Source organism: Somniosus microcephalus, chromosome 15 (genome assembly GCF_052327205.1).
Source record: "Somniosus microcephalus isolate GS21.2 chromosome 15, FLI_Smic_1.0, whole genome shotgun sequence".
NCBI classification, from domain to species: domain Eukaryota; kingdom Metazoa; phylum Chordata; class Chondrichthyes; order Squaliformes; family Somniosidae; genus Somniosus; species Somniosus microcephalus.
Genome location: NC_141001.1, coordinates 42536045 through 42563360, shown reverse-complemented (window position 1 = coordinate 42563360; position 27316 = coordinate 42536045). Strand labels below are relative to the sequence as shown.

Below are 27316 nucleotides of genomic sequence, written 5' to 3'. Positions count from 1 at the left end.
TTATATGTTTCAATCAAATCACCTCTCATTCTTCTAAACTCCAATGAGTATAGGCCCAACCTGCTCAACCTTTCTTCATAAGACAACGTCTTCATCCCAGGAATTAACCCAGTGAACCTTCTCTGAACCTCTAATGCAAGTATATCCCTCCTTAAATAAGGAGACCAAAACTGCATGCAGTACTCCAGGTGTGGTCTCCAGTTGTAGCAAGACTTCCCTACTTTTATACTCCATCCCCCTTGTAATAAGGGCCAACATTCCATTTGCCTTCCTAATTACTTGCTGTACCTGCATGCTAACTTATTGTGTTTCATGTACGAGGACACCCAGATCCCTCTGTACCGCAGCATTTTGTAGTCTCTCTCCATTTAAATAATACAGGAAACTTTCTGGTATCCGGCACGGACGGGACCGACGTGGTGCCGGTTCATCAACAATTCCGGATAACTGAACGCTATAGTAAAAGATATGGAGCTCAGAGCTCCGTATAAAGCAACAAACCCTGCAGCTTCAAAACAATCGGCCCAAGTTGCAAGCGTCTCTGTAGCTTAGCAACAGCTTCAGCTGCACCCTTGCACAGCAACAAATGGAGTAAAAAAAGTAACTAAAAGTAAAAAAAGTTACCTGAACCGACTCCTGAATTTTGCCGGTGGATAGAGCGTTCCGGTTATTTAGGGGCCGGTTAATCGAAAGTTTCCTGTAATTTGCTTTTTTATTTTTCCTACCAAAGTGGATAACCTCACATTTTCCTACATTATACTCCATCTGCCAAATTTTTGCCCACTCACTTAACCTGTCTATATCCCTTTGCAGACTCTCTGTGTCCTCCTCACAACTTGCTTTCCCACCTATCTTTATATCATCAGTAAATTTGGCTACAGTACACACGGACCCTTCATCCAAGTCATTATTATAGATTGTAAATAGTTGAGGCCCCAGCACTGATCCCTGTGGCACCTCACTAGTTACAGTTTGCCAACCTGAAAATGACCCATTTATCCCGACTCTCTGTTTTCTGTTAGTTAGCCAATCCTCTATCCATGCTAATATATTACCCCCAGCCCCGCGAGCTCTTATCTTGTGCAGTAGCCTTTTATGTGGCACCTTATCGAATGCCTTCTGGAAATCCAAATACACATCTACTGGTTTCCCTTTATCCACCCTGCTCGTTACATCCTCAAAGAAGTCTAGTAAATTTGTCAAACACAATTTTCCTTTCATAAAATCATGTTGACTCTGCTTGATTGTATTATGATTTTCTAAATGTCCTGCTATTACTTCCTTAATAATGGATTCCAGCATTTTCCCAATGACAGATGTTAGGCTAACTGGCCTATAGTTTCCTGCTTTCTGACTCCCTCCTTTCTTGAATAGGAGTGTTACATTTGCACTTTTCCAATCCGCTGGGACCTCACCAGAATCCAGGGAATTTTGGTAGATTGCAACCAACGCAGCCACTATCTCTGCAGTCACTTCTTTTAAGACCCTAGGATGTAGGCCGTCAGGCCCAGGGGACTTGTCAGCCTTTAGTCCCATTAGTTTGCCTAGTACTTTTTCTCTAGTGATTGTCAATGTTTTAATTTCCTCCCTCCCTATAGCCCCTTATCAATTATAATTGGGATGCTTTTAGTGTCTTCTACCCTGTTTCCCATTATTAATTCCCCAGTCTCATCCTCTAAGGGACCAACATTTACTTTAGCTACTCGCTTCCTTTTTATATACCTGTAGAAGCTCTTATTGTCGGTTTTTATATTTTTTGCTAGTTTACTCTCATAATCTATTTTCTCCCTCTTTATTTTTTTTTAAGTCACCCTTTGCTGGTTTCTAAAAATTTCCCAGTCCTCTGGCAGACCACTAATTTTCGTAACATTGTATGCCTTTTCTTTCAATTTGATACCACCCTTAACTTCCTTTGTGGTTCTGCTTTTTAATTTGGCCCCTAGCTGCTCATACTCCCTCAGCAGAACCTCTTCTCAGTCCTACCTATGTCGTTGGTACCTACGTGGACCACGACAACTGGATCATTCCCCTCCCACTCCAAGTTCAAGTATTTAACCTAAGGGGTGTGACTGCCTCCTGGAACAAAGTGCTGTATCCAGGTAACTTTCACCCTCCCTGATGTATCGCAGTGTCCGAAGCTCAGACTCCAGCTCATCAACTCTGAGCCGAAGTTCCTTGAGCTGCAGACACTTACTGCAGATATGGTCACTGTGGATCACACTGGGGTCCTCCAACTCCCACATGCTACAGCTGCAACACATCACCTGTCCTGCCATCTCTATTGTATTTTATTTAACTAATTAGGTTTTCAAGTTTTCAAATATCTCTCAATTGTCTATATATAGTTTTTAATCTATAATCACAGCTCTTAATTTAAACCAATGCCCTAGTTTAGAGAAAAAGGGAAAGAGAAATACACCAAATACTCTGTACACTCACAGAATCTCCTGCTCTGTATACTCACAGAATCTCCTGCTCTTTATACTCACAGAATCTCCCGCTCCGTATACTCACAAAATCTCCCGCTCTTTATACTCACAGAATCTCCTGCTCTGTATACTCACAAAATCTCCTGCTCTTTATACTCACAGAATCTCCCGCTCTGTATACTCACAGAATCTCCCACTCTGTATACTCACAGAATATCCCGCTCTGTATACTCACAGAATCTCCTGCTCTGTATACTCACAGAATCTCCCGCTCTGTATACTCACAGAATCTCCCACTCTGTATACTCACAGAATATCCTGCTCTGTATACTCACAGAATCTCCTGCTCTGTATACTCACAAAATCTCCTGCTCTGTATACTCACAGAATATCCCGCTCTTTATACTCACAGAATCTCCTGCTCTGTATACTCACAGAATCTCCTGCTCTGTATACTCACAAAATCTCCTGCTCTGTCTACTCACAGAATCTCCTGCTCTGTATACTCACAGAAACTCCCGCTCTGTATACTCACAAAATCTCCCGCTCTTTATACTCACAGAATCTCCCGCTCTGTATACTCACAGAATCTCCCGCTCTGTATACTCACAGAATCTCCTGCTCTGTATACTCACAGAATCTCCCGCTCTTTATACTCACAGAATCTCCCGCTCTGTATACTCACAGAATCTCCCGCTCTGTATACTCACAGAATCTCCCGCTCTGTATACTCACAGAATCTCCCGCTCTTTATACTCACAGAATCTCCCGCTCTTTATACTCACAGAATCTCCTGCTCTGTATACTCACAGAATCTCCTGCTCTGCATACTCACAGAATCTCCCGCTCTTTATACTCACAGAATCTCCCGCTCTGTATACTCACAGAATCTCCCGCTCTGTATACTCACAGAATCTCCCGCTCTGTATACTCACAGAATCTCCCGCTCTTTATACTCACAGAATCTCCCGCTCTGTATACTCACAGAATCTCCCGCTCTGTATACTCACAGAATCTCCCGCTCTGTATACTCACAGAATCTCCCGCTCTGTATACTCACAGATTCTCCTGCTCTGTATACTCACAGAATCTCCTGCTCTTTATACTCACAGAATCTCCCGCTCTTTATACTCACAGAATCTCCCACTCTGTATACTCACAGAATCTCCTGCTCTGTATACTCACAGAATCTCCTGCTCTTTATACTCACAGAATCTCCTGATCTTTACTCACAGAATATCCTGCTCTGTATACTCACAGAATATCCTGCTCTGTATACTCACAGAATCTCCTGCTCTGTATACTCACAGAATATCCTGCTCTGTATACTCACAGAATCTCCCGCTCTTTATACTCACAGATTCTCCTGCTCTGTATACTCACAGAATATCCCGCTCTGTATACTCACAGAATCTCCCGCTCTGTATACTCACAGAATCTCCTGCTCTGTATACTCACAGAATATCCCGCTCTGTATACTCACAGAATCTCCCGCTCTGTATACTCACAGAATCTCCCGCTCTGTATACTCACAGATTCGCCTGCTCTGTATACTCACAGAATCTCCCGCTCTTTATACTCACAGAATCTCACGCTCTTTATACTCACAGAATCTCCCGCTCTTTATACTCACAGAATCTCCCGCTTAAGCTGTAGTTTACAGTACCAAACAGATTTATATTACCGCCCAGTCACTGGACAGAGTTAGCATGGGTCACCTCCCTCTCCTCTCCTAGCCAGGAAGGTGTTAGGCTGAAGCCAGCATGTATTCACCTTGCACAGACTGCGGTCGATTCAGGGTGTTGTCTCTCTCTGTGTCGAACACTTAAAAACCCCACTTTTTATAATCCTTTTCCTTGACCACTTGACCTTATTCGACCACTCATTTGTTGCCCGAGGGTCTCCATTTCACCTATTCTTCTTTGCACGTATCCCCCCCTTATCTGACACCTCCAGCTCAATGTCTCTTTCTGTTCCTTCTTGACCAGTGTATGACGTAGACTTCGCAAGACATAGGCTTTAACCAATAACCGAAAATAGCTATGGTCTGCTTTTACAAAACTGGTTCGTTTTGCACAAAGCTTAGCTTTGCAACAACAGGATGTAGAAGCGTTAGATCCAACATTTTTATCTCTGCACAAACCTGATTTAATCTCATGCTGCATTTTACAGAAATATAGGTCGCGATTTCGGCAACCGAGGCAGGTCCAGGGCGGCCAAGGTCGGTGTCGCAGTCCCAGCCCGCTGCCAACTGCAGCCCGCACACTCCAAGTGATTTTACGTTAGTAGCGGTTGTTAAGCCTGCCCTGCGAGGTTCCCAGCCAATTAAAAGGAAGCGGGTCTGATGACATCATTTGATGGTGCGTCATCAGCCGGTTTCCTTAAAGGGGCCATGTCCAAATTGATATTGACAGTTTTGCTGTCAGTGTTCTACAGCATTGAGGTGCTGCAAACACAGACAAGCACTGCACAAAGGTGCAGGGCTGCACCCAGGCTCTCCCATGACTCCCTCCATATGCTTATGCTCGCAGGGAGGTTCTCTTCCCTTCCCATGGGTGTAAGAAATCTCCCCAAGAGATCAACACAGCCTGGTTGCACATTGCACAGGAGGGCACAAGCAGGGATGTCGTCAGGAGGACCAGGCTGCAGTGGCGCAAACCTTTCATTGATCTCAGATCACGAAACGTTACTGCAAAGCCACACTCAAACTCATCCTGCTGTGCCACTCATCACATCCCCATCACTCTACCTTCCCTATCCTACTCCTGCACATCTTTACTCACACTAACTTACCTTGCACCTCCACCCGTCCTGAGGATTGGGAGCAGTTTAGGATTCAACACAGGACGACAAAGGGATTAATTAAGAAAGGGAAAATAGAATATGAGAGTAAGCTTTCAGGGAACATAAAAACTGACTGTAAAAGCTTTTATAAATATGTGAAGAGAAAAAGATTGGTGAAGTCAAGCGTAGGTCCCTTGCAGTGAGAATCAGGGGAATTTATAATGGGGAACAAAGAAATGACAGACCAATTAAATACATATTTTGGTTCTGTCTTCACAAAGGAGGACACAAATAACCTCCCAGAGATGTCGGGGAACATAGGGTCTGATGAAAGGGAGGAACTGAAAGAAATCAGTATTTGTAGGGAAATGGTGTTAGGGAAATTGATGGGATTGAAGGCCAATAAATCCCCAGGGCCTGATAATCTACATCCTAGGGTACTTAAGGGAGTGGCCCTAGAAATAGTAGATGCATTGCTGATCATCTTCCAGCATTCGATGGAATCTGGAACAGTACCCATGGATTGGAGGGTAGCTAATGTTACTCCACTATTCAAAAAAGGTGGTAGAGAGAAAACGGGGAATTACAGACTGGTAAGCCTGACATCGGTAGTGGGGAAAATGCTAGAGTCCATTATAAAAGATGTAATAGCAGAACACTTGGAAAACAGTGACAGGATCGGACAAAGTCAACATGGATTTACAAAAGGTAAATCGTGCTTGAATAATCTACTGGAATTTTTTGAGGATGTAACTGGTAAAATAGATAAGGTGAAATAGACCAGTGAATGTGGTGTACAGGAAACTTTGTGATATCCGGCAGCGACGGGACCGGCGTGTTGCCGATCTATCAAAACTGCCGGACATACAAAGTTAATGTTGAAGCATACGGAGGTTTTCATCTCCGTATCTGACAACAAACACTGTTGCTTAGCAACAGCTTCTAAAGAGTCAGCTGCAGCTGCAAGCGTCTCTAGCTGAAGCTGTTGCTATAGCTACAGACCTTGCAGTGCCTGTCTGGGAAAAAAAAAGAACGAGAACTAAAAGAACTTATAGAAAACGGCTCCTGATTTTTGCCGTTAGATCAAATATTCCGGATATACAACCTCCGGATAAACCAAAGTTTCCTGTATTTGGACTTTCAGAAGGCTTTCGATAAGGTCCCGCATAAGAGATTAGCGTGTAAAGTTAAGGCACATGGGATTGGGGGCAAGGTATTGACTTGGATAGAGAACTGGTTGGCAGACAGAAAGCAAAGAGTTGGAATAAACGGGGCTTTTTCCGAGTGGCAGGCAGTGACTAGTGGGGTACCGCAGAGATCGGTCCTTGGACCCCAGCTATTCACAATATATATTAATGATCTAGACAAGGGAACTAGATGTAATATCTCCAAATTTGCAGATGACACAAAGCTGGGTGGGCGTGTGTGCTGTGAGGGGGATGCCGAGAAACTCCAGGATGATTTGGACAGGTTGGGTGATTGGGCAAAAGCATGACAGATGCAATATAACGTGGATAAATGTGAGGTTATCCACTTTGGTGGCAAAAACAGGAAAGCAGATTATTATCTGAATGGCAATAGATTGGGAGAAGGGGAAGTGCAACGAGACCTGGGTGTCCTTGTGCACCAGTCACTGAAGGTAAGCATGCAGGTGCAGCAGGCGGTTAAGAAAGCAAATGGTATGTTGGCCTTCGTAGCGAGAGGGTTTGAGTACAGGAACAAGGATGTCTTGCTGCAGTTGTACAGGGCCTTGGTGAGACCACATCTTGAGTATTGTGTGCAGTTTTGGTCGCCTTATCTGAGGAAGGATGTTCTTGCCATGGAAGGAGTTCAGCGAAGATTCACCAGGCTGATACCTGGGATGGCAGGAATGACGTATGAGGGGATATTGGGTCAATGGGCTTGTACTCACTGGAGTTTAGAAGAATGAGAGGGGATCTCATTGAAACTTATAAAATTCTGACAGGACTGGACAGACTAGGTGCAGGAATGATGTTCCCGATGGTCGGGGAGTCCAGAACCAGGGGTCACAGTCTAAGGATAAGGGGTAGGCCATTTAGGACAGAAATGAGGAGGAACTTCTTCACCCAGAGAGTGGTGAACCTGTGGAATTCTCTACCACAGAAGGCAGTAGAGGTCAATACATTAAATATATTCAAGAAGGAGTTGGATATATTTCTTAAGGCTAAAGGGATCAAGGGGTATGGGGAGAAAGCAGGGACCGGGTACTGAATTTGGATGATCAGCCATGATCGCATTGAATGGCGGAACAGGCTCGAGGGGCCGAATGGCCTACTCCTGCTCCTATCTTCTATGTTTCTATGTATCCCTCTCTATCTATATTATCACTTCCCCATCTCACACTCCCCCTCATCCTACTGCAAGCATACCAACTAACAACACACAAGGGTAGGCACTTGGGTGGTTTAGCCAATGTGCACGTGAAGTTTCTGGTAATGTGCTGTCAAACATTGAAACCTTTATTTTCAGCACTTTGCCTTCTTGGACAGATTTGTTGCACCTTTAGAAGTAGCTTAGTGAGTTGTAATGAATGGTGAGACACAAGGGTACCACCCCCTCCACCTCCCCTCCCCCCCCCACTCGCCGCAATGGTGATGAGTGTGAAAGGAATGGCTTGGGCATTGTAGGGATGCTTTATGGTGTTGGTGCAGGGTGGTGCCAACCTGGCGCATCCTGTGGCATCTAAGGTGTACAGCGTAAAGTTAACTAAATCTGGCCATGGTGAGGCCATCCCTGGCGTCCCTGGCAGCAGTGTGGTCGGGTGCTGATGCCCTGTGTCCTGTGCAGCATCAGGTGATTGCAGAGAAGGTTGGTGTTGTTATTGTTGCTGCTGGTGTGCCCAGTGATGCTGGTGTTGGGGCTGATCGTGGTGGGATTCTGAGGTCCAAGGTGAGATATTTTCAAGGGCAACGATGCTGATGGAATAGATGGCAGGTGAGGTTGAGATGACAGAAGCGATCTTTCAATAGTGAGAGAGGTTGATCCAATGAGGTGGCACTAGTTCGCAAGTGTCCCTGGGATCACATGGGCCAGCCCAGCCAATGACAAAGGGGGGATTCCTATTACAGAGTGATTCCTGCCAATGACCGGAAGCTGTGCAGAAGCGTACTGCGCATTAATCTGGAACCAGAAGCTTCTTTGTTTTTCTGCTGAGCATTTTTGAAGCAGCCCGCTCTCTCGTGGTATTTTTCCTCACAGCCCGTTCTCTCCCGGCATTTTTCATCACAGCCCGCTCTCTCCTGGCATTTTTCATCGCAGCCTGCTCCCTCCCGGCATTTTTCCTCACAGCCCGCTCCCTCCCAACATTTAAAAAAACGTTTTAACGTACCCGCTCCCATGACGAACCGCCAGTGGTAGGGATTGTGGATGCATTGGTGGTAATTTTCCAAAACTCCCTGGATTCAGGAAAGGTCCCAGCAGATTGGAAAACTGCTAATGTAACACCCTTATTTAAAAAGGAAGGCAGACGAAAGGCTGGAAACTATAGACCAGTTAGCCTAACATCTGTGGTTGGTAAAATGTTGGAGTCCATTATTAAGGAAGCAGTAACAGGACATTTGGATAGGCATAATTTAATCGGACAGAGTCAGCATGGTTTTACGAAGGGGAAGTCATGTTTGACAAATTTGCTCGAATTCTTTGAGGATGTAACAAACAGGGTGGATAAAGGGGAACCAGTGGATGTGGTGTATTTGGACTTCGAAAAGGCATTTGACAAGGTGCCACACAAAAGATTACTGCACAAGATAAAAAATCACGGGATTGGGGGCAATATACTGGCATGGGTGGAAGATTGGCTATCTAACAGAAAACAGAGAGTTGGGATAAATGGTTCATTCTCGGGTTGGCAATCAGTAACTAGTGGTGTTCCGCTGGGGTCAGTGCTGGGACCACAACTCTTTACAATCTATATTAACGATTTGGAGGAAGGGACCGAGCGCAATGTATCCAAGTTTGCCGACGATACAAAGATGGGAGGGAAAGCAGTGAGTGAGGAGGACATAAAAAACCTGCAAAAGGACATAGACAGACTAAGTGAGTGGGCAAAAATTTGGCAGATGGAATATAATGTTGGAAAGTGTGAGATTATGCACTTTGGCAGAAAAAATCAAAGAGCAAGTTATTATCTAAATGGAGAGAAACTGCAAAGTGCTACAGTGCAAAGGGATCTGGGGGTCCTGGTGCATGAAACACAGAAGGTTAGTATGCAGGTACAGCAGGTGATCAGGAAGGCCAATGGAATCTTGGCTTTTATTGCAAGGGGGATGGAGTATAAAAGCAGGGAAGTCTTGCTGCAGTTATACAGGGTACTGGTGAGGCCACACCTGGAATACTGCGTACAGTTTTGGTTTCCATATTTAAGAAAAGATATACTTGCTCTCGAGGCGGTTCAGAGAAGGTTCACTCGGTTGATTCCGGAGATGAGGGGGTTGACTTATGAGGAAAGGTTGAGTAGGTTGGGCCTCTACTCATTGGAATTCAGAAGAATGAGAGACGATCTTATCGAAACATATAAGATTGTGAGGGGGCTTGATCGGGTGGATGCGGTGAGGATGTTTCCACTGATGGGTGAGACTAGAACGAGGGGGCATAATCTTAGAATAAGGGGCTGCCCTTTCAAAACTGAGATGAGGAGAAACTTCTTCACTCAGAGGGTAGTAAATCTATGGAGTTTGCTACCTCAGAGAGCTGTGGAAGCTGCGACATTAAATAAATTTAAAACGGAGATAGACAGTTTCCTAGCTGATAAGGGAATAAGGGGTTATGGGGAGAGGGCAGGAAAGTGGACGTAAGTCTAAGTTCGGATCAGCCATGATCCTATTGAATGGCGGAGCAGGCCCGCGGGGCTGTATGGCCTACTCCTGCTCCTACTTCTTATGTTCCAGTTCGGTGGCAGCAGTCGCGTCCTTCCTGTTATGCTTATGGCAATTCCAGAATCCCCATAAGCATAATAGGAATCCACTAAAAAATACATTTTCACAACACTGAAGTAAAAATAAATCATCACAGGTTCAAAATTAATTATATTTAATTAAACATTTAAAATAAAAATTTGTTTTTTTTCAAAATAAAGTTAAACATTTTTAAACAGGGCAAAAACAATCTAGACTCATTTTAAAGGTAAGGGAACGTTTAAATGATTTTTAAAAATTTATTTCAACATTTATTTAAACCCTTACGCTGGTAAAAGGAGGCCTTACGTGTAAGCATTTGATGGGTAATTGCTGGGCAGTGGTTGGGCAAATAGCCCAACTCTGCGCCAGCGAATGTCAATTTCCAGCAAATGTGTACGATCCATCAAGCAGAAACTTGACAGATCGCAAGTTTCGGGTTTCTCACGCATTGCATGTGGAAAGCCAGAACTTGCGGGGCACTTACGACGGCCAAATAAGTTGTGTATGTAGTTTAGTATATTCATTATTTTATAGTGTGTTTCATTATATCGAAGTATAATTATACAATGTGTGCATTTCACTTTTTACAGATTTAGATTGACTGTTTCACTATTTGGAGAAATAGTGCACGTGTGTATATACACGGAATGTGTCCTAATGGTTGGTTGTATGTTCAAGGCTGTTACTCAACTGTTATGATCATGCCCATCAAGCTAACACACACTGACCTTAATTCATCAGTATCACTTAGTGTTCGCTGTGTTACCTGTAGAGACATTTTTTATTGAACAGGGCAAGGGTTAAAAATAAGTTATCAGAATATAAAAGAGGACGTTATCTGCTTGACTTTCCTGGTACTCCTTCCAGCGATCAAGGTCATTAAAGTAGCGATAAGCTCTGATTCCAAGGCGCCACTTGCAGCACGGAGCTGCACCAGAGAAAGAGCAGGTCGATAAAATGGCACATGGGTGAACCCGCCTGATTCACAGAATTACATATTTCACAATGAAGAAAATGCTGGGCATAGGTAGACTGTGCTACTGGCCAGCACAAGCCTCATCATACTGAATTAGTTCACAGGATTATATAGGATATACGGCACAGAAAAAGGCCATTCGGCCTAACCAGTCCATGTTTATGCTTCAAATAAGGTCCAGTGCTTAATTTCACATTCTTCTGGCAGGCTTCATCCACGCTCCTCACCTCAACTATGTAAAACGGGTGCATGACTATTCCATTAGCTTGGCCTGCTGAAGTTACATTTTAACCCTGCCCACCCGCAGGAACTGTGTGCCCAGGGAAGATTGGGTTAAGATGGCGGGTGGATCACGTTGTGTTTCCGCCCCCACCATCTTAACTAACTTCACAACAGACACAGGAGGGCAGCCTATCCCAGGCAGGCGGGAGCCTACTTTACATGGAAAAATCGTGGCCTGATGTCATTGGTACCACAATGCCATTTTAACTAAAAATTCTCGGGAGGTCCGCATGAGGCCAAATCTAATGGGAAGACCTGCTGGTAGATGGTGGAATGGCCAGAAGAGGCCATTGTAAGTATAAAAATGTTATTTTTCTGAGGAATTCTTGTGGGCCAGAAGGAGCAGGAACGCTCCCAAGGACCTGCAAGGAGTCCTTGTGCCTCCCCAACCATGGCCTTGCCTCTCCCGCCCAACACTAACAACCTCAGGGAACAACCCCAACCACCCCCAGCATTAACCTCATAAGTGTGCAGCAGCACAGTTACATCACAGGGAAGGCTGTAGATAGTATTGAGTTTGAGGGGAGTGCACTGGGTGATACTCAGAACACAAGTGAGAAGGAGCAGCCAGCGATGACACAGGAAGAGCACGAACCACCTGGCCAGACAATCGGCTCACATTCATTCTCAGCTGCTGAGGACAGGGATACAGACCACAGCAGGCCTACTTTTAAAAGAAGAATGTTTTCTGAGCATGAAAGACTGCTGCAGTTACTGGAAAGTGTGCCTATCAGAGATTTCCCCCACCCCTTGGCTGGAATTTTAAGGAGGATGGCAGGTTGGGGGCTCCAAGGTGGTCGGCTTTAACGGCAGGGCCTGATTTGCATGTGGGGCCTCGGTTTCCCACCCGAAGCCATCCAGATTGATCCCATGCTCCAAACCCACCCGGTTTTTAAGGTTAAAATTTCCCCCTCGAGTGAGAGCAAGAACCCTCTCATTGTGAAGACAGAGACCCACCAACTCTGAGGAAGAAGACATAAATCTCACCCCTTGCAGTTAAAGGAGAGTCCTTCCCCTTTAGCATTTTCCGTGAGTTTGGACTACATGCAAGTGAGACTGTGAGCTGGACTTCAGATCTGTGAGACTCAAAGATCTATGAGAGTTGACAAGTCTGCAACTGTAGCACTCATAATGGTAAGTTGACCAATCCCACCCTCCCAGCGGGGAGTCACATTTGAAGAAAGCATAGTCAGAGATCTGGTACAACAGTTTTGTAGCCCTATCTTCAACCTGCACTTCCTTCTAGCACAGCTCCCTGCAGGGGGTGCTGGATTGGTGAATGCACCCTTTATTGCTGCCAAAACTGAAATCAGCCAAGTCAGCACAGGCCAGGAACCAGCCTGGGACCTTTCTGGTCTGTATGGCTCAGTATCACACCACGTACTGCACCTATCCACAGTACATAATGTTTATTGGCAAATAAAGAAAAGATCAAATGATACTTGCTCTCTATGTTCTCTCACATTTACCACCATCACCACTTTGAAGAACTGTTATAGAGGCCCCAAAGCCCCGCACATGCGCTAGTATGCCACATCTATACACTCCAGTGTATGTGCCATATCTATGTACAAACAGCATACTTCGGACAGTGTATGGGTAGTATCTAACCTATGTTCAACGTGACTTGGGAATGCATAATGAACCATACAACAGCAACAACAACTTGCCATTATAATACTTTTACCAAAGCAAAAACAGTCCAAGGTGCCTCAGAAGCAGTAGACAGATACAGAATAAGAATTAAGAAGGAGGAGACTGAGGGTGTCGTTGAAGAGATAAGCTTTGAGGAGGCTTTGAGGGAGAGCTCAAAAAAGTAGGACCTAGATGGCTTAAGGCTCTGATGGAGTGGGAGATGTGTGTGGGTGGGGGGAGGTGTGTGTGGGGTTGGGGGAGGTGTGTGGGGGAGGGGGCAGGTGTGTGTGGGGTGGGGGGAGGTGGGTGAGTGGTGTGTGTATGGGGGTGGGCGGTGGAGGTGTGTGTGGGGGAGGTGTGTGTGGTGGGAGGGAGACGCTGTACTCCAGCATTGGAAGAGTAGAGGATGCAAACTGGGACATAGTGCTGGAGAAGATTGCAGAGGCAAGTGGTGCAAGGGAATTGTACATGAGAATTCTGAAATCAATACTTTAGGGGATTGCTTCCCCAGGTTGGCACTTCATTTTAGGGACACCTGGTGCTGCTCCTGGCATGCTCTTATTGAACCAGGGTTGGTCCTCTGGCTTGATGGTAATGGTAGTGAGGGATATGCCAGGCCATGAGGTTACAGATTGTGGTGGAATACAATTCTGCGGCTGCTGATGGCCCACAGCGCCTCATGGATGCCCAGTTTTGAGCTGCTATTTCTGTTCTGAATCTATCCCATTTAGCACAGTGGTAGTGCCACACAATGGAGGGTGTCCTCAGTGTGAAGATGGGACTTCGTCTCCACAATGACTGTGTAGTGGTCACTGCTACCAATGCTGTCATGGACAGATGCATCTGCGACAGGTAGATTGGTGAGGACGAGGGCAACTAGGTTTTTCCCTCATGTTGGTTCTCTCACCACCTGTTGCAGGCCCAGACTAGCAGCTGTGTCCTTCAGGACCCGGCCAGTAGTGGCGCTACCGAGCCACTCTTGGTGATGGACATTGAAGTCCCCCACCCAGAGTACATTCTGGGCCCTTGCTACTCTCAGTGCTTCTTCCAAGTGGTGTTCAACATGGAGGAGTGCTGATATCATCAGCTGAGGGAGGGTAATCACAGCAGGAGGTTTCCTTGCCCATGCTTGAGCTGAAGCCATAAGAGACTTCATGGGGTCCAGAGTCAATGGTGAGGACTCCCACGGCCACTCCTTCCCGACTGTATACCACTGTGCCACCACCCCTGGTGGGTCTGTCCTGCCGGTGGGCCAGGGCATACCCAAGGATGGTGATAGAGGAGTTTGGGGCATTGGCATGATTCTGTGAGTATGACTATGTCAGGCTTGACTAGTCTGTGGGACAGCTGTCCCAATTTTGGAACAAGTCCCCAGATGTTGGTGAGGAGGACTTTGCAGGGTCAACTGGGCTGGGTGTGTCGTTGCCATGTCCGTAGCTGGTGCCAAGGTCAATGCCGGGTAGTCCATTCAGTTTCATTCTTATTATTGTGTTTGTTACAGCTAAGTGGCTTGCTAGGCCATTTCACAGGGCAGTTAAGGAGTCACATATAGGTAGTGAACCAGATGTGGTTTTTTTTTCCAAACAATCCAATTACTGATACTAGCTTTTTATTCTAGATTTATTTAATGAACTGAATTTAAATTCCCCAGCTGCCGTGGTGGGATTTGAACTCATGTCTCTCGATCATTAGGCCAGGTCCCTGGATTACTAGCCCAGTGACATTACCACTATGCTACCGTTCCATTGTAGATGCCCAGTTTCACCTGCTGCAATGTTATCAGCTCGCACTTGCGCCACACAATATCATTGCAATTAAACGGGCAAGGGCAAGTCTAGCTAATGACGGACACTATTCGTTGCCCTGCTACAGCAAATTATGGCCCATTGTATTGAAATACGCTTGATACAAGAATCTGAACTTCAGTTATGTTTAAAAAAGTAGCCACCAAACTAAAATCAGACAAAAGTACCTAATACTAAAATAAGCTTCTGGAAGCACTCAGCAGATCAGTCAGCAGCTGTGGAGAGAACAGACGAGTTAGAGTTTCAGCTGCGGACCCTTCATCAGAACTCACTTTTGTAGCATGGCTGTTGTTTCAGCAAGTGTTTACATACTGCAGTGGGTTGAAAGGTTGGAATTTAGGTTGGTGCTTGGGGCGGGAGTGCAGTTTTCTGTGGGAAGTGGCAAATCAACTGATTTTGACAACTTGAGAGTCTTGCTTTTCAGTGTTAGGACATCCTAATTATAATGCCTTTCCTCATTCTCTTATGAAGCATTTGCAACCATCTTCAACCAGAAGTGCTGAGTGGATGATCCATAACGGCCTCCTCCTGAGGTCCCCACCATCACAGAAGCCAGTCTTCAGCTAATTCGATTCACTCCACATGACATCAAGAAACAGCTGAGCGCACTGGATAGAGCAAAGGCTATAGGCCCTGACAACATTCTGGCTATTGTGCTGAAGACTTGTGCTCCTGATCTAGCCGCGCCTCTAGCCAAGCTGTTCCAGTACAGCTACAACACTGGCATCTATCCGACAATTTGGAAAACTGCCCAGGTATGTCCTGTCCACAAAAAGCAGGGCAAATCCAATCCGGCCAATTACCGCCCCATCAGTCTACTCTCAATCATCAGCAAAGTGATGGAAGGTGTCATCGACAGTGCTAAGCGGCAATTACTCACCAATAACCTGCTCACTGAAGCCCAGTTTGGGTTCTGACAAGACCACTCAGCTCCAGACCTCATTACAGCCTTGGTCCAAACGTGGAGCTGAATTCCAGAGGTGAGGTGAGAGTGACTGCCCTAGACATCAAGGCAGCATTTGACCGAGTGTGGCATCAAGGAGCCCTAGTCAATGGGAATCAGGGGGAAAACTCTCCACTGGCTGGATTCATACCTAGCACAAAGGAAGATGGTTGTGGTGGTTGAAGGTCAATAATCACAGCCTCAGGACATCGCTGCAGGAGTTCCTCAGGGCAGTGTCCTAGGCCCAACCATCTTCAGCTGCTTCATCAATGACCTTCCCTCCAACATAAGTAGAAATGGGGGTGTTCGCTGATGACGGCAGAGTGTTCAGTGCCATTCACAACTTCTCAGATAATGAAGCAGTCCATGCCCGCATGCAATAAGACCTGGACGACATTCAGGCTTGGGCTGTTAAGTGGCAGGTAACATTCGCACCACACAAGTGCCAGGCAATGACTATCTCTAACAAACGTGAGTCTAACCACCGCCCCATGACTTTCAACAACATTACCATCGCCAAAGCCCCCACCATCAACATCATAGGGGTCACCATTGACCAGGAGTTTAATTGGACCAGCCACATAAATACTGTGGCAACAAGAGCAGGTCAGAGGCTAGGTATTCTCCTCCTGACTTCCAAAGCCTTTCCACCATCTACAAGGCTCAAGTAAGGAGTGTGATGGAATACTCTCCACTTGCCTGGATGAGTGCAGCTCCAACACTCAAGAAGCTCGACACCATCCAGGACAAAGCAGCCCACTTGATTGGCACCCCATCAAGCACCGGCAGACCGTGGCTGTAGTGTGTACCATCTACAAGATGCACTGCAGCAACTTGCCAAGGCTTCTTCGGCAGCACCTCACAAACCCGCGACCTCTTCCACCTAGAAGGACAAGGGCAGCAGGCGCATGGGAACACCACCACCTCCAAGTTCCCCTCCAAATCAAACACCATCCTGACTTGGAAGTATATCGCCGATCCTTCATCGTTGCTGGGTCAAAATCCTGGCACTCCCTCCCTAATAGCACTGTGGGAGTACCTTCACCACGCGAACTGCAGCGGTTCAAGAGGCGGCTCACCACTACCTTCTCAATGGCAATTAGGGATGGGCAATAAATGCTGGCCTTGCCAGCGGCGCCCACATCCCATAAACGAATAAAAAAAGACTGAGTGAATAGGGCAAGCGACTGTGCATCACCGTAACCAATCAGATTGGAAGAATTGTGAAATAAACAGCGCAAAGACTGAGAAGGAAATGTAAATTAGAGTGAGTGAATTCAATGCCAAATCAGGCACAGAAAGAGAAATAAAGAGAGGGAAAGAAACTATGGATTAAGAGAGAGAGAGAAAGAAACAGAGAATTTTAAATTTAACATTTTTAAAATCTCCAACAATTAAAACCTGAAGAAATGAGACTCCACACTTGTAATAGTTCATTTTCAGTGCCAGAGTTGTTTGGTAGTAATTAACACTCATCACGTTGTTAAAAGGGTGATATACCTATCAATTCGTCCAATGAAAAGCGACGAGTTAAGAAAGTAACTATAGGTTTTTATTGACTAAATAACAGAGCCCACCCTCGTGGGTGATCGGATCCAAGAAGGAGGAATACCAGCCAGTCGACCACCTTTATACCCGGGCAGGTAGGTGGAGCCATGGGCGGAGTCGGCAGTGGTCAGCCCAGGTATAGCAGTGTGACAAGAGGCGACCTCGTACAGTGATACAACAATGTGAACAGTGATAACTATAGGGAAACGATCTAACAGTGATAACTATAGTGTAACGATAGTAAACAGTAAAAGTGGTTTACCACATTCACCCCTTGTTTAGATTTGAGTCCGGCGGGGTGAAGTGTACTACCAGTTCTGGTATGTCAGTCTGTCCGGAGGCCTCGTAAGCCTGTCTGATCGTCGCAGCGGCGGTGTTGCGTTCTCCGGTGTTAATGCTGGCGTCTGCGAGGTAGGCGAAGGCTCTTGGGGTTCCGGCGTACCGTCTACCTGGGCTGGAATTGGGGGGGTGGTGGGGGGGGGTAGCGGTGGTGTCTCCGGAGTGCCCGAGGGTGCGAGGTCTCGTAAGGAAACTGTGTCCTCCCGCCCGTCTGGGTATGCCACGTAGGCGTACTGGGGGTTGGCGTGCAGGAGGTTCACCCTCTCGACCAGGGGGTCCGTTTTATGGGCCCTCACGTGCTTTCGCAGCAAGACAGGCCCCGGAGAGGTCAGCCAGGTTGGTAGCGTTGTTCCCGTAGTCGACTTCCTGGGGAAAACAAACATTCGTTCATGGGGGGTGGCGTTAATGGCAGTGCAAAGTAGTGACCGGGTGGAATGCAGCGCCGCCGGGAGGACCTCCTGCCAGCGAGAGGTTGGGAGGCCCTTAGACTTTAAGGCTAAGAGGACGGCCTTCCATACCGTCGCGTTCTCTCTTTCCACCTGGCCGTTCCCTCGGGGGTTGTAGCTGGTGGTCCTGCTAGTGGCGATGCCTCTCGCTAGTAGGAACTGACGGAGTTCCTCGCTCATGAAGGAGGCGCCCCGGTCACTATGTATATAGTTTGGGAACCCGAACAAGGCAAAGAGGTCGTTCAGGCATTTAACGACCGTGGTGCTGGTCATGTCTGGGCAGGGGAAGGCAAAGGGGAAACGGGAGTACTCATCAACAATGTTGAGGAAGTACACATTACGGTCAGAGGACAGGAGGGGCCCCTTAAAATCGATGCTCAAGCGCTCGAAGGGGCGGGTGGCCTTGATCAGGCTTGCTCTGTCCGGCCTAAAGAAGTGCGGTTTGCACTCGGCACAGGTCTGGCAGTTCCTGGTCATGGTCCTGACCTCCTCGATGGAGTAGGTCAGGTTGCGGGCCTTAATGAAGTGGTAAAGCCTGGTGACCCCGGGGTGGCAGAGGTCGTTGTGAAGGGTCTGAAGTCTATCAATTTGCGCGTTGGCGCATGTAATTCGCGATAGAGCGTCAGGGGGTTCGTTCAGCTTACCAGGCCGGTACAAGATATCATAATCGTAGGTGGATAGCTTGATTCTCCACCTCAAGATCTTGTCGTTCTTGATTTTACCCCTCAGCTTGTTATTAAACATAAAAGCGACCGAACGCTGGTCGGTGAGGAGGGTAAATCGCTTGCCTGCGAGGTAATGCCTCCAGCGGCGTACCGCCTCCACAATCGCCTGGGCCTCCTTCTCGACCGAAGAGTGTCGGATCTCGGGGCCCTGTAGGGTCCTTGAGAAGAAGGCCACCGGTCTCCCCTCCTGGTTGAGGGTAGCGGCTAGGGCGAAGTCGGATGCATCGCTCTCCACTTGGAAGGGGATGGACTCATCCACTGCGTGCATAGTGGCCTTAGCAATGTCTCCCCTGATGAGGGAGAAGGCCGCGCGCGCTTCTTCCGTAAGGGGGAAGGAGGTGGACTTCATGAGGGGTCTGGCTTTGTCCGCATAATTCGGCACCCATTGGGCATAGTAGGCGAAGAGCCCCAGGGTTCTCTTCAGCGCCTTTGGACAGTGGGGAAGGGGTAGCTCCATGAGGGGACGCATTCTTTTGGGATCGGGGCCGATGATTCCGTTCTCTACTACGCAGCCGAGGATGGCAAGGCGCGAGGTGTTAAACACACATTTCTCCTTATTGTAGGTGAGGTTCAGCCGTTGGGCCGTACGGAGGAATCTTTCCAGATTAGCGTCATGGTCTTGCCGGTCGCGGCCGCAGATGGTGACGTTATCTAGATAGGGGAACGTGGCTTGCAGCCCGTTCTGGTCAACCATCCGGTCCATCTCCCTTTGGAAGACCGAAACCCCGTTGGTGACGCCGAAGGGGACCCTAAGGAAGTGGTAGAGGCGGCCATTCGCCTCGAAGGCGGTATACTGGCGGTCCTCGGGGCGGATAGGGAGTTGGTGGTAGGCCAACTTAAGGTCGATGGTAGAGAATACCCGGTATTGAGCAATCTGATTGACCATATCAGATATGCGGGGAAGTGGGTATGCGTCCAGCTGGGTGTACCGGTTTATGGTTTGGCTGTAGTCGATGACCAGGCGGTTTTTATTGCCGGTCTTAACGACTACAACCTGGGCACGCCAGGGGCTGCTGCTCCCCTCGATGATGCCCTCCTTCAGGAGACGCTGCACCTCAGAGCTAATGAAAGCTCTGTCCCCGGCGCTGTACCGCCTGCTCTTGGTAGCGACGGGTTTGCAGTCGGGGGTGAGGTTAGCGAACAGGGAAGGTGGCGGGACCTTGAGGGTGGATAGGCCGCAGGTGTTACGCGGTGGGCGATTTAAAGGCTGCTGGTTGTCGACTGTGAGCGGGGGGAGGGGTCCACCGTATGCTAGAGTGACGCTTTGGAGGTGGGATTGAAAATCCAGCCCTAGTAGGACGGCAGCGCATAGCTGGGGCAGGACGAGGAGTTTAAAGTTTTTATACTCCGTGCCCTTAACCGACAGGGTCACAACACAGTAGCCGCTGATGTCTGTGGCGTGGGACCTCGATGCCATCGAGATCCGGTTGCGCGTTGGCTGGACAGTGAGGGAGTAGTGGCTCACCGTGTCTGGATGTATGAAGCTCTCCGTGCTTCCGCTGTCGAACAGGCAGGTCGTGGCGTGGCCGTCTACTTTGATGTCCATCATTGACTTGGACAGCTGATGCGGGCGAGCTTGGTCTAGCGTGACGGAGGCTAGTGTGTGGCTGAGCGGGTCGCTGTAGTCTGTAGGTGAAGCGGTCGTCAGGTCTGGAGGTAAGGTGGCGGTCGAGCGTGGTGGGTAAAATGGAGGCGCCCACGAGGTGGGGCAAAATGGCGGAGAAGATGGCTGCCCCCACAACCCACGAGGCACTGCTGGCGTCGGTTGCCTGGATCAAAGATGGCCGCCCCCATTGCTCATCTGTGGCCTTGATAAAAGATGGCCGCCCCCACAGTTCGCATGAGGCACTGCTGGCCTCTGCTGCTCTCCCTCTGCAGGCCTTCGCGAAGTGGCCTTTCTTCAGGCAGCTGGAGCACGTCGCGTTTTTGGCTGGGCAGCGCGACCTCGGGTGTTTCGCCTGCCCACAGAAGAAGCAGCCGGCGGCCCGGTCGCGGGGCTCCGATGTCGCAGCCGGTACCGGGGGTGGCGGTCCCGATCGGGTCCGGGACGCCGACGCTGAGGTAGGTCCCGGGGGCGGCGCTACGAGGGGTATTGCGGTCGGGGTCGGGCCCGAGTCCCAGAGTCACGAACTGTACCTGGAATACACCTCGAGGTCCCGCTGGGTCACTTCTAGGGAGTAGGCCAAGGCTGCAGCTGAGTTCAGGTCGAGGTCCTTTAATTCCAGCAGTCTCTGCCGTGAGTAGTCGGACCGAAGGCCTTTCACGAAGGCATCGCGGATGTTATCTTCAGTGTTTTCTGCAGCCGATACTGCTTTAAAGTCACAGTCCCTGCCGAGTGTTCGTAGCGCCCGTAAAAATTCAGCTACAGACTCTCCTGGCTGTTGCGGGCGGGATCTTAGGAGGTGTCTGGCATACATGGAATTTACCGGGCTCCGGTACTGCTGTTTCAGTAGGTTGATAGCGGCCTCGTAAGTAGTAATGTCCTGGATGAGTGCGTATACTTTAGGGCTCGCTTGGGCGGTCAGAACTCTTAGTTTGGATCTCTGAGGGACGCCGGATTCTTCCAGGTAGGATTCGAAGCAGCACAGCCAGTGTTTGAAGTCGAGGGCTGCGTTTGTTGCTTGTGGGTTTAGATCCAGGTACGGTGGTTTGAGGGCTCGCAGCCAAGCCGGCTGCTGTGGCTGTTGTAGCTGGGCGTCTAGCTGGTCGTTTGGCTGCTCCGTTGACTGGTTGTTTGGCTGCTCAAGTGACGACATTTTAAAATTTAGTCAATAAAATTGATATACCTATCAATTCGTCCAATGAAAAGCGACGAGTTAAGAAAGTAACTATAGGTTTTTATTGACTAAATAACAGAGCCCACCCTCGTGGGTGATCGGATCCAAGAAGGAGGAATACCAGCCAGTCGACCACCTTTATACCCGGGCAGGTAGGTGGAGCCATGGGCGGAGTCGGCAGTGGTCAGCCCAGGTATAGCAGCGTGACAAGAGGCGACCTCGTACAGTGATACAACAATGTGAACAGTGATAACTATAGGGAAATGATCTAACAGTGATAACTATAGTGTAACGATAGTAAACGGTAAAAGTGGTTTACCACAAAGGGTACTTAGACTGAAATGAACAAAACTTAACTTTCTGTGGCAAGTTTCGTTCCTATCTACCATGTAAATACAGCAACTTCACACCATTCAATATATTTCAATAGTGAGCTAGACCGAGAGATGCTGTTTTTGCGAAGCTAACTGTGGAGCAGCACATCTCGGACAGCAACCTTCGGATTTCCGCGTTTACTCTCACATCTGCCACTGCCTGAAATTACTGTAGCATATTCGCATAAATAACGGCGAGTGCCATTAGCCTCACTGTTAATTTTACAGCAAATTACGGCCCAATGTTGCAAGTTTTTCCTTCACAAGCTGTAGAGAGAAAGAATTCAAACTTAAAACAATGCTGTTTGATTGGACTCATTTGTATAAGATTGAAAGTTGCTCTTTAAATTTGATTGCTCAGATATTCATAAGAACATAAGAAGTAGGAGCAGGCGTAGGCCATATGGCCCCTCGGGCCTGCTCCGCCATTCAATAGGATCATGGCTGATCCGAACTTAGACTCACGTCCACTTCCCTGCCCTCTCCCCGTAACCCCTTATTCCCTTATCAGCTAGGAAACTGTCTATCTCTGTTTTAAATTTATTTAATGTCGCAGCTTCCACAACTCCCTGAGGTAGCAAATTCCATAGATTTACTACCCTCTGAGTGAAGAAGTTTCTCCTCATCTCAGTTTTGAAAGGGCAGCCCCTTATTCTAAGATTATGCCCCCTCGTTCTAGTCTCACCCATCAGTGGAAACATCCTCCCCGCATCCACCCGATCAAGCCCCCTCACAATCTTATATGTTTTGATAAGATCACCTCTCATTCTTCTGAATTCCAATGAGTAGAGGCCCAACCTACTCAACCTTTCCTCATAAGTCAACCCCCTCATCTCTGGAATCAACCAAGTGAACCTTCTCTGAACTGCCTCGAGAGCAAGTATATATTTTCTTAAATATGGAAACCAAAACTGTATGCAGTATTCCAGGTGTGGCCTCACCAGTACCCTGTATAACTGCAGCAAGACTTCCCTGCTTTTATACTCCAACCCCCTTGTAATAAAAGCCAAGATTCCATTGGCGTTCCTGATCACCTGCTGTACCTGCATACTAACCTTCTGTGTTTCATGCACCAGGTCCCCCAGATCCCTTTGTACTGTAACACTTTGCAGTTTCTCTCCATTTAGATAATAACTTGCTCTTTGATTTATTCTGCCAAAGTGCATAACCTCACACTTTCCAACATTATATTCCATCTGCCAAATTTTTGCCCACTCACTTAGCCTGTCTATGTCCTTTTGCAGGTTTTTATGTCCTCCTCACTCACTGCTTTCCCTCCCATCTTTGTATTGTCAGCAAACTTGGATACGTTGCACTCGGTCCCTTCCTCCAAATCGTTAATATAGATTGTAAAGAGTTGGGGTCCCAGCACTGACCCCTGCGGAACACCACTAGTTACTGATTGCCAACCCAAGAATGAACCATTTATCCCAACTCTCTGTTTTCTGTTAGATAGCCAATCTTCCTCCCATGCCAGTGTATTGCCCCCAATCCCGTGATTTTTTATCTTGTGCAGTAATCTTTTGTGTGGCACCTTGTCAAATGCCTTTTGGAAGTCCAAATACACCACATCCACTGGTACCCCTTTATCCGCCCTGTTTGTTACGTCCTCAAAGAATTCGAGCAAATTTGTCAAACATGACTTCCCCTTCGTAAAACCATGCTGACTCTGTCCGATTAAATTATGCTTATCCAAATGTCCTGTTACTGCTTCCTTAATAATGGACTCCAACATTTTACCACAGATGTTAGGCTAACTAGTCTATAGTTTCCAGCCTTTTGTCTGCCTCCCTTTTTAAATAAGGGCGTTACATTAGCAGTTTTCCAATCTGCTGGGACCTTTCCTGAATCCAGGGAGTTTTGGAAAATTACCACCAATGCATCCACAATCCCTACCGCTACTTCTCTCAAGACCCTAGGATGTTAGCCATCAGGTCCAGGGGATTTATCCGCCTTTAGTCCCATTATCTTACCGAGTACCACCTCCTTAGTGATTTTAATCGTGTTTAGCTCCTCCCCCCCTATAGCCCCCTGTTTGTCCAGTGTTGGGATATTTTTAGTGTCCTCTACTGTAAAGACTGATACAAAATATTTGTTCAGCGTTTCTGCCATCTCCATGTTCCCCACCACTAATTTCCCAGTCTCGTCCTCTAAGGGACCAACATTCACTTTAGCCACCCTTTTTCTTTTTATAGAACTGTAGAAAGTCTTGCTATCTGTTTTTATATTTTTTGCTAGTTTACTTTCATAATCTATCTTCCCTTTCTTAATTAATCTTTTAGTTATTCTTTGCTGGCTTTTAAATGCTTCTCAATCTTCTATCCTCCCACTAGATTTCGCTACTTTATATGCCCTTGTTTTCAGTCGGATAGTATCCTTTATTACTTTACTTAGCCACGGATGGCTGTCTTTTCTTTTACGCCCCTTTTTCCTCACTGGAATATATTTTTCTTGAAAGTTGTGAAATGTCTCCTTGAATGTACACCACTGCTCATGTACCGTCTTACACCTTAATCTCCCAGTCCACTTTAGTCAACTCTGCTCTCATACCTTCATAGTCTCCTTTATTTAAGCTTAGTATGCTGGTTTGAGATCCAACTCTCTCACCCTCCAACTGAATTTGGAATTCAACCGTGTTATGGTCACTCATTCCAAGGGGATCCTTTACTAGGACATTTTTTATTAATCCTGTCTCATACACAGGACCAGATCTAAGATTGCCTGCCCCCTGGTTGGTTCAGTTACATACTGCTCAAGGAACCCGTCCCTAATGCACTCTATGAACTCTTCCTCAAGGCTGCCCTGCCCAATTTGATTTGTCCAGTCAATATGAAAGTTAAAATCCCCCATGATTATAGCTGTTCCCTTATTACAAGCCCCAACTATTTCCTGATTTATACTCCGACCAACAGAGTTGCAACTGTTAGGAGGCCTATAGACTACGCCCACTAGTGACTTTTTCCCCTTATTATTCCTTATCTCCACCCAAACTGTTTCACTATTCAAAATCGACAAAGTCACAGTTAATTTTTTCTGGGTTATAAAAAAGGCCAATTCTGTTGGACCAGGGGTGTCAATTTGAAGATCTCAGTAAAGAAACAAGAATCACTGTGTATATTTTCAAATTATTTTCAAAGGATCACCTTAGTTCTTAAGAGAAGCAATCATTTTAATATTTTGTCCACTTGAGGAGTTAGATAATAGACTTTTTATTGTAAATATTTTATAATGACGGTTACTTAATTTCTTATTTGTCTTTTCACAGTGTCAGCTGTGGCTCCGTTGGTAGCACTCTCATCTCTGAGTCAGAAGGCTGTGGGTGCAGGTCCCACTCCAGAGACTTGAGCAGAAAATTCTAGGCTGACACTGCAGTGCAGTACTGAGGGAGTGCTACTCTGTTAGGGGTGCTGTCTTTCGGATGAGACGTTAAACTGAGGTGGACGTAAAAGAGCCTCTGGCACTTTTTTGAAAAGAGTAGGGGAGTTATCCCCAGTGTCCTAGCCAATATTTATCCCTCAATCAACATCTAAAACAGATAATCTGGTCATTATCACATCGCTGTTTGTGGGAGCTTACTGTGTGCAAACTGGCTATCGCATTTCCTACCTTACAACAGTGACTACATTTCAAAAAGTACTTCATTGGCTGTAAAGCGCTTTGGGAGATCCGGTGGTTGTGAAAGGCGCTATATAATTGCAATTCTTTCTTTCTTTTTGTTAAATAGATTTGCTCAATGGTTTTAAACTTAATGCAAGTTCTGAATGAAAAATACTCTAATCATTCATTAAAGATGAGAGAACCTATGAAGTAATTGGATAAGTCCAGTAGCTAAACGCAATTAACAGACAGGGATTTCTATTTCATTATCCCAGGTGTGTTACCAAAAGCGTATGTAGATCTCTTGAAGCCAATAGGGAGTTGGGACTTGCCTGCAAGAGTGTTCTATGTTACGAGAGCCAAACTGATCTGCAGTAAGAAAGGTGGAAAAGACCCAAAAATGTAACACTTCAAATTAGATGAATTTATGGACTTCATAATGTGCAATATCAGGCCATTCACTGTAGCGCATCTGCCTCCCTGGCCTCGCAACTCGGATTCCTTGCTTGCTCATTTCTCTTCTAAACCACCCCCACCCACTGTTATTCTATACTTTTCCCTCAACTCCCCTCAACTATCATCTAGTCCACAGACTCCATAATCTGTTTCCTGTACCCCCTTCCCTCCCAGTTCCTGACCGCTCAACTTCTCTACTCAGTCCTTTGCCTGCTGACATCAACATGTGTCTGCCCTCTGGCCTCTTTCAAAACATCATCCCTCCCCTCTTCAAAGTTGACATCACTTCCTCAAAAGAAACAGACCTTAAAACCCTCCGTTCTTTTTAATTACCACTTTATCACAAATCTTCCCTTTCTCTCTAAAATCGTATGGCATGTTGTTGTTTCCCAAGGATGCGCTTCCCACTCCTACCACTCCCTGATTGAAACCGTGTTCTCTGATTTCTGCCCCACCCACAGCACAGACACTGCTCTCGTCAAAGGCACTAATAACATTCTGTGACTGTGACCGCTGCTTGTAGTCCCTCCTCATTTTTCTTGGCCTCTTTGCTGCTTTTGAAATGGTTTATAATTCTGTCCTCCTCCATTATCTCTCCTTGGCAGCTCACCTTTGTGGCACTCGTTTCTTCTGCTTACATTCATACCTGTCCCAACAATGACAATACATATCCTCCAATGGTTTCTTCTTCTCTTCCCATATTGTCCTTGGTATCTTCCTCTTCATTGTTCTTATGTCCCTTGATGACATGCTTGATCTTTACCCGAGTTTCCCTTCCCATATCTGCTTCATCATCAAGACCGCCTTTTTCCATCATCACAAAATTTGTTAACTTCTTTCCTACCTCTCCACACTACCATGGAGACTCTAATTTATGCCTATATTACTTTGAGGCCTGACTTCTCTAACGTTCTCCAGCCAGCCTCCTGATTCCACCTGCCACAAACTGCAACTCATTTGCCATATCTTTACCCACTCAAAGTCTTGCACTTCTATCACCCGTTCATCGTAGACTCCACGAGCTCTCCTGTGCCTCGGAATCAATTTCAAGACCCTTATTCTCACCTTCAAATGCCTCCACAGCCTTGGCCCATCCTACTTCAGTGATCTTATTCAGTTCCATGTCCCTGCTTACATTCTTGACTCTGGCATTTGTCTATTCCTCATTCGCTTTGCTTAATGAGTGGTGACTGCTCTTTCAGTTGCTATGTCTCTATCCTCCTAAACTGCCTCACAAAATCCCTCCAGTTTACCTTCTCCCCCTCCCCCAATCATTCCCACTGT

The 27316-nt window shown here is 46.9% G+C and overlaps 1 protein-coding gene across 1 annotated transcript in view; it reads right to left on the bottom strand.

The window, feature by feature from the left end:
* The window catches only part of ano9b (anoctamin 9b), a 175497-nt gene extending 148651 nt beyond the window's left edge, over positions 1-26846 (bottom strand). The window contains exon 1 of the mRNA XM_086008500.1: positions 26679-26846. Coding sequence (XP_085864626.1) covers positions 26679-26846 — 168 coding nt within the window. The remainder of the gene's footprint in view (positions 1-26678) is intronic.
* Positions 26847-27316: the final 470 nt, after the last annotated feature.